Source organism: Apus apus, chromosome 6 (assembly GCF_020740795.1).
Source record: "Apus apus isolate bApuApu2 chromosome 6, bApuApu2.pri.cur, whole genome shotgun sequence".
NCBI lineage: Eukaryota > Metazoa > Chordata > Aves > Apodiformes > Apodidae > Apus > Apus apus.
This window is the reverse complement of record NC_067287.1, coordinates 22,623,224-22,638,378: the sequence shown is the minus strand read 5'-3', so window position 1 is coordinate 22,638,378 and position 15,155 is coordinate 22,623,224. Positions and strand designations below refer to the sequence as shown.

Here is a 15,155-nt window from a genome sequence, read left to right as displayed (position 1 = left end):
AAGAAGAGCAGTGTTGTTACTAAGCTCAATAAACTGCTTGCTCTTATTACTTCAGATCTGTCACAGTCATCATCAACACAGACAGCAACTCTTGACAGTTTTGCAGTCTTCCTTTGATCATTAACTTTTAGAACATGAAACTTTTCTATATTTAACCTTTTTTTCTGCATGGCATGAGCAGTTAGAAACAATGTTGCTGTTGGTGTTCCCTGTTCCTCCAGTCCTAATGTTTAAGCAAGGTAAGAATCATCATGCTGAAAAATCTGATTCTCAGTTGATGAACTAATTGCTTGAATCCTTATCATATTAGTATTGATATTCCTCACTTCCATAGAACTTCCACGATAACTACAGGATGATGTGTTTCTAATAGTGAAGTTCATATTATAATGCACTTAGACTATATTGCTTTTTAGTGGGGATTATTATTGCATTTGGTTAGAGCTGAAGCAGTTTGAAATAGTTTGCCTAGGGAACATTGGAGCTAGTGTCACAGAGTATAATGTCCTCTATTAAACCTTAATCATATGTGTATGTGATTTAGTATTTAAGTTATTTTCAATTTGTGAATTAGATTAGTAGCACTTAAAGGCAAGCAGCTTTTCCCCTTTCTGAGAGAAGAGTGGAGGAATACTGTGAAAATATGAAAGGCTGTATTCCCAACTTCCGTATTGCATGTAATGGTGAAATATAAAAGTGCTATGCTTTATATAATGTAACAGAAAGTGTATTAGTTGAATATTTCTGATGATTTTACATTGCTGGAAAATGTCTTGAAGCATTTAATAAAGTTAATATGATAGTTAATATGATAATTACCTTTGCATTCAGGTATTTCTGTGAATTGGCTGCTGAGTAACGATGTGTTTCATACAAATGCGCAAAAATCGCAAGAAGTATTGTGTGTTATTACTTTCCCAGAATTTGAAGTGCTCAGTCTCTTAAGTGACAGCTTCTCATTCACTCCAGGCTCCAAATCCTTGCTAGCGCTCGTGTCAGAACTGCAGCCTGGTGCCCAGGAGCTGCTTGCTGGTCACCCTTGTCACACACGGGAATTTGCCAGGCAGACTCGCTGCTCAGCGAGTTGATAATGCTGAGAGCTTGCTGGATAATTTTTTTATGGGCCCTATGGGTTAATTCTCCTGGGCTATTTTTATTACTGAAAATTCAAACAACCTCAGTGTCAGAAATCTTATGAGCAGTGTTACATAAAGTCCTAGTTGGTAGTAACAGTACAAATGAAAAAATGCCCTGTAACATGAAATTAAAAACATGACTAAAAGAGAAGGAAGCAGTTGTGCTGGGTAAACACTTTGTTCCTTGCCAATACTTTTGTTCATTGCCAGTGAACCTAAGAAATGGAACTATACCCCAGACTTAGTTTTTTCAATTCAATGTGCCTATACTCAAAGAGCTTCTATCCAAAGATCAAATGTCAGATCTTTTGAGTTACCGTTTTGGACCTAGGACCCAGTGTATTTCAACCAAAAATAGACATCAACTAAAAAATGTGTTACAAGAAAAACAGAGTTGTTTTTAAAAAAACCCACAAAACAAAATTTAAAAACCCAAAGTCCCTCCTGTGTAACAGGAGTTGCATAGCCTGTCCACATATCAACACTTGCTTTCCCCCCCAAAGGAGAATAATATATCCCAAATTTATGATGGGGAGTTGTATTGGCAGCCCCATTTTGAAGTATTCAGATTATTCAGTTTTCAAATCAAGACATTATTTAAACTTCAAAAATGCTGGGTTTGACCATTTGAGACAATGATTTTCCTCAGTGCCTGTCTCAAGCAAGAATGTTTAACAGTTCTAGCTTTCTCTGGGGAAATGGGACATTTCCTGCCCATACATGAAATTTTTCATGACAGGCATTTTTAAATGTTAATCAGTAAATGCAGAGGGAATAAATAGGAAAGATAAACCATATGTGGAAAAAGATAAATAAGAAAATTTGAATGCTTGTCAGCAGAATGTAAAATGAGCCTTTTCTGAGAATGTGATCAGGGATTAGAAGACTTTATGGGTGAAAATAAACTGATAATTTGATAACAACTGATAATTTTACTTTGAGAGCAGAGTGTAATTCCGCTGCCATTTCCACTCTGGTTTCATTCATTGCAGGTTCATAACAGTCATGATTTAAATAGGTACTTACGCAAGGATAATGGGAGCCTACACGAGAGACTCATTTGAAGGATGATCAGCCTACCTTCATTTTCTGAGTCAGCCTAATGGCATTGCAGCAAATGAATGTAGACCTTGACCCACAGCACTGGTACGGGTATGCCCATGGACACACATGCACCTAGAAAATTGGTAATCAGGGTCTGCAAGGAGTGCTGCTGGACACTGGGGGTTACCCCAGTTTGTAATCTTTCTGCAGGCAGGGGGTCCGTAAGCAGCCTTTCAGCATCATACGTTTTGTAAGAATGATGCATGCCCGTGTCACAGCTCTCACATTCCTTCAGGCTAAACATTGTTTTCACCTTGATTCATGGGGTTGAATCAAGTGATAACTGAGGAAGGATTAGGAGACTTTTCACTCTTAGTCTTATTTGTGCTAAGTAAGTATGGTTATGGACTGAAAGTATGTTGAAGGAAGAAACTGTGGCAGCACATGTATCATAGCAACATAGTTTATTCAGGAAGAAGTGGATGGATTCAAAACAGAGGATGTGCCAAAGGAGCAGGTGTAGTCTGAAATACAAAGAGTGTTTAGGAATTAATGAGCTTCAGTTTTCAATTATAACATACACTGATTTACTCTGAATTACTATGTAGAACAAAAAAAGGCTAGTGTTAGCCACATTAGAGTGCCCAACAAGACTAATATGAAATTAATATTATACATGAGGTGAGAAAATATTAATAAGACATAAAAAGAAATTTCCATACTGCTTGCCCATATTATACCAGTAGTCAAAGCTCCTATTCCATGAGGAATAAAAGAAAAAAAAAACCTAAAAAATATAATAGAAAGTGCTTGTGTGTTATGTGGTTGTCATTATCCCTAAGTATATACATTTTCAGTTACAAAAATATAGAGAGGTTTACTGTAAAAACTGCTTTTATCAATATAATTCTTAAATGGATATAATAAATAAAGTGTTGTAAATTAAGTATTTTAGAAAGTTTGTCCACCATCAGCATTTGCTTGCTAGGAGACAGGTAAAGTGCCTTATAAAAGGGTATGGTTAAGCTTTTCTGTGTGCCTTCTCTTTTTTTTTTTAATTTTTATTTTTCCTTTTATTTGAGGAAATCCTTATAATAGGGTCAGATGAGAAACTGTCACCAGTCCCTTGTAGTTTCAGAAGATTACTCTTAACAGCCTGTTTTCTTTTATGATGCTTAAATGTGGTTTATTAGTAACAAAGATCATTTGCCAAGAGTAGCATTCATGCAGCTGCCAATTTGCCTTTCATTTTAACTGTTATCACTTCCATAGAACACATTGTCTTGTGGCCTTTATCAATGACTTTGAAGGCCTCTTTGGAATACACTCTGCCTTGATGTGTCACAAGTCAAGAGGCTTTTGCTGGAGTGGCTGAAGTTGTAGCTTTTGCTTATAAAACCCATTTTAGCACCATTAGTGATTGCAACCTGTGCACATTCTCATGTGCCCACATACACCTCTGCAGTGGTATTTGTATCTCTAGAGTGTGAAGAAAGTCCCCAGAATTTTCTCCCCTCCTTTAGTGGACACTGTGGATCAGTTACTGGCCTCACTAAAAGCTAAGTTACTTGATGTTAGCAAAGTCCTCCAGAACCAGACCAAAGGCAGAACTTGTTATTGCAGGTACTATGAGATTTTTAATTTTTTTTTGCCCCAGCTAAATCCATGGTTATACACCAAAATAACCCCCTCCTTAAAAAAAGATATGTGGTGCTTGACACTGAAAACTGCCTTTTGTGCCACTATCCAGAACAGCAAATGTTACTTTTGTCTTTTCAGTTGTTGAAAGAGAGAAATATTCACAGTGGATGCTTTTTGCCAGTGTGCAGTTTCAACTTGTCATTTCCCACGGCCCATATTGGTAACTGCTGGGAGCAAACCTACAACCTGGCATGCCACTAGGAACAAAACAAGCCAGCTGACCTAGTTCCAAGTCAGCTGCGGTGACCAGTAGGATATAGGATTAGCACTACAGAAAAACAACTTTTCTGTTGGCTTCCCCTAAGATCTCTCAGCTTTTTTATGAGTATTCTCCCTTGTTATGAAAACAAGTATACTTCAGGGTATTTCTGGTAAGCACATTTTTTCCATAATTTAAACTTTGGTTTAGATTTTTTTTTTTTAATTTCACAATCATACTTTAAAGCAAGCCAGTATTTTGGTTGAAATTTTTTTTTAAGGTTTTATTCAAAACATTTTAAAAAAACCCTTGTTTTTTAATTCTAGATATAAAAATGTTCATTCTTTGAATAGCATTCCTACCCTCTCCTCACATCTGTCTGTGGGCAGAGGCTATGCCTGGCAACAGTATGTCTACAAGAAAAGAAAACTAAATTAAAATAGCTTATCACAATTTATTTTTTTTTAAGTAAAATTTTGGGCTCCCCTTCCCCCTTTGGAAAAATTCTGTGAAAGATATGACTGGGAAAATTATTTAGCATGGAACAAACCTCCACCAAGAACTGCTTTGAGGAAATTGGGCTCAGTTTCACAATCTGACTGATTGGCTTTTGAAAATCGTGTACTGAGCCCATAAAATATGCTCATAAAGTGTTCAGACAAGGAAGGACTTTCTGAGCACATACATTTGGCTAAATTAGCTATACAGTGAAACAGAATACAATCAAATATACAGTGACTAACCACACACCTTGTTTCTTGAGATACGTACAATAAGGCATCATCTTTGATTTATTTTTTTTTTAAATGTGTGTAAGATAACTGCTGGTTATTATTGAAGTTAGACTCCTTAGAGGAAAGAGATCATATTGTATATGAAATCTGAAACAATAAAGGTATATTTAGTCATAACAACATGAAAATATGAGAATGTAAGGCCTGCAATGTATTCCCAAGACTGACAAAAACATGATACTATGAAGGAGGAGCCAGGCGGTCATGAAACTAAATGCTACATTGTACTGGAAATGCACATGGGCTTCAGGAGGTCTGATCGAGCCTAATTTGGGCAATTTAGAACTTGCTGAGCTTAATGTGACTCTTGAATTTTGTAATTTTGGGTGGGGTTTTTTCTGAAGTGATCATAGTTTATTACTCAACAAATGGGAAATGCATCGATTTGTCTTTTTAGAAAGTTTGTCCAATGTTGACTGAATTGTGTGACTGGATTAAATTTACATAATGTGTCTTTCAGAGAGTAACTAATTTACTGCAAGCCAGGGATGACTTTAAAATCAATTCTGTGCAGTCTTCATAATAAGACTTACCGATTGTGAGATTAGTACCAGAAGATATGCATACATTACCCAGCTAACACCAAGAGCAAATAGCGCTCAATAAAACAGCTGTTTCTCCTGCACCCTGAAGGACTACTCCAGGGAGAAGTAAGGAAAGTGGAGTCCTGGTAGGACCAAGGGTGAACCTCTCTTGTGGTTGAGGTTTTGGAACAAATGGGAACATTTGAAATAGGGGGTTACAGTCTTCTTTTTCTTTTTTTGCATCAATCCATATGTACAGTGTAGAACCTCTGAACAGATGTCTTGGTTGAAAGGTTGTCCTGTTGCTGTGTTTGAATCTTTAGTCCTCGTTTAAGTCACTAAAATGTACAGGACTGAGAGGCTGCTCTGGTTGCGTGCTTTACTGAAAGATTGCTCAGCTATTACTTCCAGTCATTCCATTTTCAGTTCACCTCAATCCTGTGAAATCATGTCCTTAAATTAAATTTAAAAAAGACAGCCCTGCAGTTTCTTTCCTCCTGGAGTCTACATGGCATATTGCTCCCTGGACATGCAAAGATTGCAAATGTCTGTCACAAACAAATAATTAAAAAATCAAATCAAGACTTTACTTAGAAAAGTGGAAAGGAGAAGAGTTTCCTCCTCAGATTTCTCTCTTTTTCATCCATTATGAAGCAGATAGTATCTCATAATTGTGTCCATTAAGGTAGACTTCAGACAGATAACTGTTGGAAAATTAAAGGGCTATGGAGAGGAGACTTCGCTGCCAGGTGGGAGTGCAGGAGCCCCTGGTGGAGAGCATGCATTGAATCAAGAGCTAGTCAAGGGTGTAAGAAGAGTGGAACCTACAGACTGGGAACAGTGACAGCATAAAGCACCTGGAGCAGGAGGGTGTTCAGGAGAGAACAGCTTCCTGCAGGATTTGAGCTGAATCTCCAGGTCCATGACTTCATTGTTTGCTCTTGGAGATGTTGACTCATCTCTGCAATGACAAAGGCTTCCTGAGGACCATGGCTTTCTCTCTCTTACTTTATTATCTCATGTTCTGGTAAGCTAAAGATCTGGACCTGCCCAATGACCCAAACTGTGGTCAAGGTGGTGTGTGCAACAGAAATGCAATTCTTTGTTTTGGTTTTCAAACAGAAGAAAGCAGTGATAAGAAGAGCACTAGCTTGTACTGCCAAGCTACCAAAGTTAGGCAATGGCAGAAGAATGAACAAATGTACTGCAGAATTATGTCATGTGAAAGCGGTTGTATGAATTTTAATTACAACAGTACTTTATTTTAGGGAAATGCATGGAAGAAGTAGATAATGTATATTTTTCATAATTTTTCAGTCACTAGCTTTATGGCTTTTACATTTCCTTCAATCTAGGTTTCTGGTGTGATCAACTATAGCACATATAGCACATGTGAAGGGCTATAGGTGTAGGTGAGTCCAGTATTCCTTTGCTTGTAAACAACAGAAAGTACTTTCCACTGAACAATGAGAACCTGATTTGTGTAAAACCAGTAAGCGGTCAGAGTTAGATTGCTGTAACACAAAGTAGTGTTAGAATTAAAATTCATAATCTTCTAACTACTTCCCAGATTATAACACATTTTCATAATTACAGCCATGAGATAGGACCTTTCCCTGTTGGGTAGTTTTGCTTACCTTTTTATTGGCATTCTTAAGATTTAATTTTCCAGGATCCAGAGATCTGTTTTTACTAACGTGACTCTGAAGTGCAATTGAAAATAAATCCGTTCTTCAGAATTAGGAAGAGGAAAGCTTACAATTAAGGAATAAGTATGTCAAAAACCAAATAAGCTCTCTACCAACAATTTAAAGGAAAATTCAGAATGTTTTATCTTGCTTCTTAAGTGGAATTATACAAAACCTAATAAGTATTGACTCTGATAGTAAATATACTCTTGAAAATCACTGGGTTATTTATTTCCAACAAATTCATTTTTCAAAGACTTTATTTTCTAATGTCAAGTTTTAGTGATTTATTTTTTTGCCTTTAAAAAAAGAAATTTGGTTTCCAAGGAAGTACGTAATGAAATTTCATTTCCAGAACTCCACAATTTGCATCCTGGGTCTGTTGTCACTCAAAGCTGTTTGGAGAGGATGACTCTAATAGAGGATACTTTAAGGCCCCTGTATGAGCCAGTAATGTCTGGCAGCTTCCTCCTGTATAATCTATAGCCAGTGTTTTGATTATTAGCTATTAACTTAAATTGCAGATTAGTGGCTGGTGAAGGACGTGTTGATCCTTGATCTCTGCAACTTGGCCCTATGCTGAAATCCAGAGAGTTTTTAAAACCTGTAGAGAAGGTAGTGGCCTTGCAAGGGAGGGGTTCACGGTGAGCATTACTCTCAGCTGTATTGGCAGGATTAAGCTAAGTGGTAACACTGTGATCCAGCTGCAAAACACATACCGATTCCACCCGAAAGACTGCGACAAACTGTGTCTGTCTTTGGTTGTTACTGAGTCAGGAGAGATAAAAATACCTTTGCTGCAGAAGGGAGTTTGTGGTGCTGCAGCCTGTGGCAGGGGAGGGGGGGCTGGGCTCTGGCTATAGCTGCACAGGCAGGCTCTGTGCAGAAGGGAAGGTCCTTGTATGCCCTAGATGTTGGGATGGTCCTCAGCCCCACGGTGTGAATCACTGCCATAGTAAGTCAGGCCAAAGGGCCGTTGTTGCAGTCTCTGACAGGCTGTTCACAAACGCTTGGTGAGCGCTTCAAGAACAAGGGCAGGAGGTGAGTGGCTGCCTTGGCGTCCCCTCCAGGCCGTTAGCATGCAGCTGGAGAGCCTGCCTGAGCTGGGCTGCCCCGGTGAGCAGCTCAAGGTGGATGTGGCACGGGCTGCCCTGTGAGCCCAGTACTCTGCTGTGGCCCGTGGAAACGCTTTAAGGATGCTGATGTGAAATAGTTTCCTTTGGCTTGTGTGAAGGGTAGCGAGGACCAGGTTGTCCTGTGCACTTTTTATCATCAATTGCATCAGTCCAAAGGGCAGGGTTTGGTCTGATTTGAGGCTCGATGTCATTCAATTTCTGTCAATATTCATAAATCCCTAAGGGGAGACAGAACAGCAATTTTGGGTTCAGGTGTTTGGTGGAATGTGTGGTGTTATCAGCTTTTGGTGTTATGTATGTTTGCATGACTACTAGAAGAGGCTGTTACATGATGGGAGTTTGACCAGCCTCTTGAAAAGCATTGAAAAATGTAATTTAAAGGAAGCGCAATGAACATCATCATCTGAATTAACTGCTCCCAGCCTTACCTCCTGGTGCCCAACCCATGTCAGACAGGGGGTTCGGGGACAGACGCTTTCTGTCACGTCCCCCTTGTTCACTGTGCGCATCCGAGGATGCCCCGATACCTCCCGCACCCCCAAGGGCGAAAAGATGCCATTTTGTGGCGACGCGTGACTCGCCCCCCGCTGAAATCCCTCCCGCTGGTCCCTCTCCCGGAGCCAGCCGGGGAGGGGGCTCCGCGCTGCCCGCCCGGCCGGGTCACCGGTGGCTGCGGCCGGGGGCGCTCCGAGAGGGGCTCCCCCGCCCCGGGGCGGTGCCGCTCCGCCAGCCTCGCCCCCCGCCGCGCCGGGCAGCCTCGCCCCCGGGGCGGGCAGGGGGCGGGAGCTGCGCGCCCGGGCGTGCGGCGGCTGATGGAGGGAGCGGCCGCGGGCTGTCCCCGCCGCTGCCCACCCGCTGCCCCAGCTCTGCCCCCGGCGGGGCTCAGCCCCCGCGCCCGGAGCGCAGTTAGCCGCACCGTGAACAGGTGCCCTGCCATGGCCCCGCCGCCCTTCTTAGCGCCTTAGCTTCTCGAGATGGTCGTTTTCGTTTCTCCCAGTCTCGTCTGGTAGGCACAGGGCGCAGATCGGAGCGGGGGGCTGTGCCTCCTTCCCCGCAGCCCCAGCATGCCATCCAAAGAGTCCTGGCCAGGGCACAAAGCGAATAGGTCTGCGGTGCACAACTCGAGGCAGGAGAGCCGTCAACAAGATTTATTGCTGGCAGCCTTAGGGATGAAACTGGGTACTCGGAAGTCGTCTGTGACAATCTGGCAACCTCTTAAACTCTTTGCTTATTCACAGTTGACATCACTTGTCAGAAGAGCAACTCTGAAAGAAAATGAACATATTCCAAAATACGAGAAGATTCATAACTTCAAGGTAAGAAATTATGCTTATTTCTTTTTAAAGCACAGGGGGTATAGCTTTTGTTTTAAAATGGGTCCAATGTTGCAAGGAAATAATTATCTATGCAGGCTATGACTTTCTGGGAACTTACATGCTTCAATTGCATCTCACTGCTCATTTAATCAATAAGACATCTTCAAGACATAGCACTGGAAGAACAAGGATTTTGTTGTTAACTGCTTGTGTGTGTGAATTCGTTTCAGTAATATCTGCCTTACCTAGGTTATCTTTTTATTTAGAAGTGTTTTATACCAAGAGAGATGGGAAAGGTGAGAAAAACTGGCAAAGTTTTCTTTCAATTCAAATGGATTTAGTTTTACTTACAATGGTATGATGCCTAAAAATCTGTTAGATCTGCAATTAGAGGATTAAACTGATTTTACCTCAGTTTGTTGCTGGTAAATAGCTTTGGAGGTAAGAAGCATGTTCTACTGCATCTGGATTGAGCAGATGGTCTGCATTTCCCTTAGTTTTGGGCTTTTCTCCTGTGTTAATGAATTGAGTGTGTTGAAAGCAGCATGGCTTATACCATGGGGCTGTTGGAGCTCCTGGCATTACAATTACCTCATGTTTTAATAACATTTAGTTAGCCTTCTGTGTAGCTTCTAATTATTGTTTCAATTATTTTTAATAAATTAGGCTCTTTGGTAAGAGAGGCACATGTCAATGCAATGTATGCATGTGTTGTGTCTGTATCTGTAATAAGTGTCCAGTCAGGATTTAGTAATTTAACCTTTTGGCAGTCAGTTCCATTGCTTAATAGCCAGCCTTTATTTTTAGGACTAGGTGAATTGATGTTATACTGAATTCCTGAAGATGACAGTACAAACTTCATATGTAGCAACTGGAGCCCAGATTTTATCTTTAATGTGTGGGGTTTTTCCCCCATGTAGCTTTTGCTTTTATTTTCCTTAGGAGGAGGAGAATTCATTAATATGATGCAAGCATCTGATGATATAAACAGCTGTCAATTGCCCTTCATTTTCAGTTTTGATTTCTATCACACACGTGTGAATGTACACAGGTGTGCATGTTTTATATACCTATTTCCCATATCATTTCATTTAAAATACCTTCTGGGTTTTGAGTTCAGATAGTCACTAAAACTGGAAACTTCATATAATCAGGATGTTGTGTTTTACTTAAATTCTTCAATAAAGCACGAATTTGAAAACCATGTAAAAAATGTGATACAAAAAAAGTGTTTAATATGGATGGTTGGCATAAAATTATTCTGCTGGCTGTCAGTTAAATGCACAGCATTTTTTCATAGGCTCCTGAAGTTTTCTAGAGATTGGAAATTACTTGCAACTTTCATTTGAGTTTGAAGATAATTCTTGGACATAACAGATTTCCATATACTACAGTGTATGTAGGATAATACATCTTTAATTTTTAGCACATCTGTATTTCTTAGTTGCTTTCCTTTAACAGGCTGAAACACATCTGTTTTGAAAATAATCTGATAACCTGATTTTCATTCATGTGTGTTTATTTGTTTTTCTTCCAGAAACTGTTTCTGGAAAGTTTGGAAGCTGTGAGTTTTCCAGTCTTTTTTCAAAAACAAACTCTGCGCCTGGTCCAAGGTCATAGCTACAGCACAAACTTTGCACACAGTTTTCTTTAGAATAATTGCACTGTAGATCCTTTATACATACAGTTGCTAGGAAAAAAATACCTTGAGAGGCAACTCAAGTCAATGAAATGAAGTCGCCTTAGACAGATAATTTTTGCTATAAAAAAAGTAGAAAGCTTTACCCTTAAAGAGTGTGCAGCAGCCAGTCTACCTGCTGAAGGTGTGCTGCTGCTGTTCACAAGTTCTAAATGTGACCACTGTCCCTTTTTTAAAAAAAACAAAAACAAAAACAAACAACAAATTATAAGCCCTTTATAATTATTGTGTTATGGATCTGAAGTGAATGGCCATCATTAGCTCATGTGCTTCTCTCCTTTATCATTCTTGCATCTCTCAAGTTTTACTTCTCACATGTACAGACATCATCATTTAAAATGTCTACAGAAGTCTCCTAGGTTGCCTGCCAAGCACGAATGTGCCACCCGTGTGGAAGGAAGGAAATGTCAGTCCCAGAGTTTTGAAGCTAGACTTTTGAAACAAAACAAGAAAAAACAACCCAGGAATGAAATTAATTTATGTAGTTCAGCTAATCCTCAGTGACTGCCCTCCCCAGGGGCTCCACCAGCAAAAAGAGTATGCAGGCTGCTTTGTACCCCTGTGGCTGATCTCATGGTTATACTGGCAGGAGGCAACAGAGCGGGACCCCTGACCCTTCACTGCCTGCTTCTTTGATCAGGCACGTGAGTAATCTCAGAAATGAAGGGGTCTCAGAAATCCTCTTGTACTGGAAATGCTGTTACATCCCAGCAGAGGGAGGGAGAAGTGGAGAATCATTAATGCACAGCAACTAGCAGTGTTGTCTTGGAGAATGGAAGAAGACAGCAGCCACCGCTCCAGAGGCGGGCTGGGGTTAACAGAGTGCCTGAGCAGCTTGGCCACAGGTCAGGAGACCTCAGTTTTCCTTGCACCCCTGCACTTCCTGTCTCTGTGGGGTGGGTAGGTGGGAACACAGGTGGAATTTAGCCCCTCAGACTCTGTTGTTTCCCGCAAAGCTCATGGTAGAGGAACACACTGGCCAGGACAGTGCTGTGACGGTCCTCACAGGAGGGCAGATGCCTAGGGAAGGGGAGAACATGAAAGCTGCTTTTAGCTCTTACATGATCAAGAGGTCTCTTGAATAAATCCCTTAATCTTTGTATTGCTCCGAGGGTTATTTGAAAGAAGAAAGTAAAGACAGTTCTGCTAGGAGTGCTGACATGGCTGGGTTTTTGAAACTTATTTAAATCTGCTGGAATGTGAATTGTCTCCTGCCTGAAGTGAGCAGGCTGGCCAGCCAGAGTGACAGGAGCTCTGCGGGCCGAAATTATCTCCTCCAGCGCCATAATACTCTCCTGAATGAGGAGGACTGGTCTCTCTCATGAGCACATCTCAAAAGCAAATACAGACTGGCTGAATTCTCTTAAATTAATCTCCATCAGCAAAGAAAGGATGATGATTTGTAAATGTCAGATCTGACTTGAGTTTTTAACATTTGTTCCACAAGGTGAGAGGTAGGTATTACAAATATTTTATTTTTAAGCATATTTGAGTTTTTTTCTAATTCATGAAGTTTTAAATTAGATTTATATGTTCTCCTCTGTAAATCTGATTTAAAAGATTAATTTTCTATTAATTCAAATTATCAACTAAAATATATATATACACTGCTTGACACAGCATTTTATTTAGCTCTAATTGAACAGTGGGATTAGAAGGTGAGTTAGGACTGTGAGTGGGATTTGATTGAATCTATTTGCATGTTTGATTTATTTTGCTTTCCTGCCATATACTCTGCCATTCTGAAATCCAGCACATTGAACGAGTTCTCTTTTAAAATGAATAATCAGACCAAACCAGGACAGTCACTTCATCCTCAAAATTTCAGCCCTGCCTTCTTACACAGAAAGTCTTTTCTTCTCTTTCAGTTTTTTACCCATTATGGGGAATAAATTTCTCCACACTCTGTGGGACACACGTATCTCTACGGACAGGTGTGCATGTGTGGTGGATATCAAGTTTATTCTTCTACCCAGTGTAAGCAAACAATAGCATCTTCTGTGTGGATGCTCTGAGAGATCTGGTGGGTCCTCTTTGAGGTGCTGACAAGGAGCATAGCTGAAGCCAGCAGCGTTACTTTCTAACAAAAACAAGGGGAAAGTTCTGTAAGATTTCATAGAAGTGGATAGAGTAGATTTACATCTAACTGTTCCCATAAATTTCTTCTACAGTTGGACTCTACCAATAAGAATCCTTTTTCCTGTCCTTTAGGAAACTCTTACTTGCTTATCTTGTCTCCAAAATGCAGCAACTGTGATAGCTTGTAAATGAAAATAAAATTTCTTACCTAGCTGATACCTGATCCTTTGAATAGTTTTAAGGGGAGGAAGCAACTGGGCACCTCCTGGGCAGGCAGATGAAGTAGGAGCTTCAGGCAGCAGCAGGAACCTCAAATTTGAGGGGAAAAAGGAGCCTGTGATAAGGTGCCATATGGATTGAAACATTCCAGGTTGGTTATGCAGAGGAGTACTGGGGAAGCCCTGAGTTGGGATGTGTGAGGTTGGCTTTAGGTCAAAGCAGGGCAATATAGCAGGGCAATCCAAGTTGGTTTTAAGGTTACCTCATTCTCTGTGGTGAAGCAATTTTTATTAGAGTACTGAACACACAGGATTCCCCTAGCTCATTGCTCTGGACTTTCCCTTTCTATGTGTCCTCATCTTTCTGTCTTCTACCTACATCCCATAGTTGTTTTTCTGTTAGGAAAAAAGATACACCTAATGAGGTACCTTCTGACCTGAGTCCATCCCTACCTGACCTAGAACACCTTCTCCTCCCCACCGGGTGCCATGCTTTGGACTTGGGCACTGACTTTGTTCCTTTGCCTGCTATTTGTATGGGGTTGGAGAACACAGTAAAACTCAGTAAGCTTGTAAAATGCTAATGGCAAGGAGGGCTGTCATGGAAGAGAAGCATTGGCTGGGAGTTGTGGGATGGTAGCTTAAAAGGAGGAGGAAAGGGAAAATTTGATATTAACAGCAAGAGATCTTCTGGGTCATGAAACTTGTTAGTCAGTGCAGTAACTTCTTCACTTGACAAATTTAAAATAGGCCTGGACAAACCATCTTAAAGGTCTTCACTGCCCTCCAGCTTGTGTGACTCATAGGCCCTGGGGCATTTTAGCTCCCTTGGCTGGTTACAGGTATTTCTTCAGACACCTCTGGCTCCTGATGACTCGAGTGGCAAAGCGGTTGGCAGGTGTTTTTGTAACTCCCCAGAGTCCAAGGCATAAAGCCACCCTTCTGCCCAGGTGAGTGCTGCCATGCTTCCCTGCCTGTCAGAGCTAGGATGGAAGCTGTGTTCCCATACATCATTTTCCCTAGTATATCATCTCCTTTCTCTCTTGCTCTTCACAAAAATAGATGTGTCTCTAGTAGATTGTTTTTTGTTACCTTTCTATGCAGTAGTTGGTACTGTCATGCTGTTTCTTAGTCACTGTCTTACTAATGCCTGAGACAGCAGAGTCAGTTAGTTGTAATAAATAACAGTTGCAAGGCTGCTTGGTGAATAGGTGAACATCCAGAACGTAATTCCCTTTCAAGCCAGCAATTCTTCCAGAGAGAAGAGATGTTTTTCCACGGTCACTTAAGCCAAGTCAGCAGAGATGCTGATGAGTCGTTTGCTGAGATTCCTCATCTCCCACCTCAAATGAAGTGACACTCTGGCTTTCTCTTTGAGGATGACCCATTTGAAAGGCCGAATGGGGAGCACCAGAGCACAGACAATGTGCTTTTCCACTGGGGAATAACTAGGGGTAGAACATAGCCTTAAATGTGCACAAAAAGTGAAGGCTGAGGTGAGGACCAGTATCCAGCTAGAAAGGCTTTGCCAGTATCAACAGACTCAAGTATCACTTTAAGGGAGGGAGCGGTGATTTTAACAAGAGTTACTCTGCTGGTAAATTTGTACTGCTTCTTTAAA

At 40.8% G+C, this 15,155-nt stretch overlaps 1 protein-coding gene across 1 annotated transcript in view; it reads left to right on the top strand.

The window, feature by feature from the left end:
• The window catches only part of CHN1 (chimerin 1), a 97,092-nt gene that overhangs the window by 57,054 nt on the left and 24,883 nt on the right, over positions 1-15,155 (top strand). Inside the window, exon 7 of the mRNA XM_051623179.1 lies at positions 9,461-9,538. Within this exon, the coding sequence (XP_051479139.1) occupies positions 9,461-9,538 (78 nt within the window). The remainder of the gene's footprint in view (positions 1-9,460; positions 9,539-15,155) is intronic.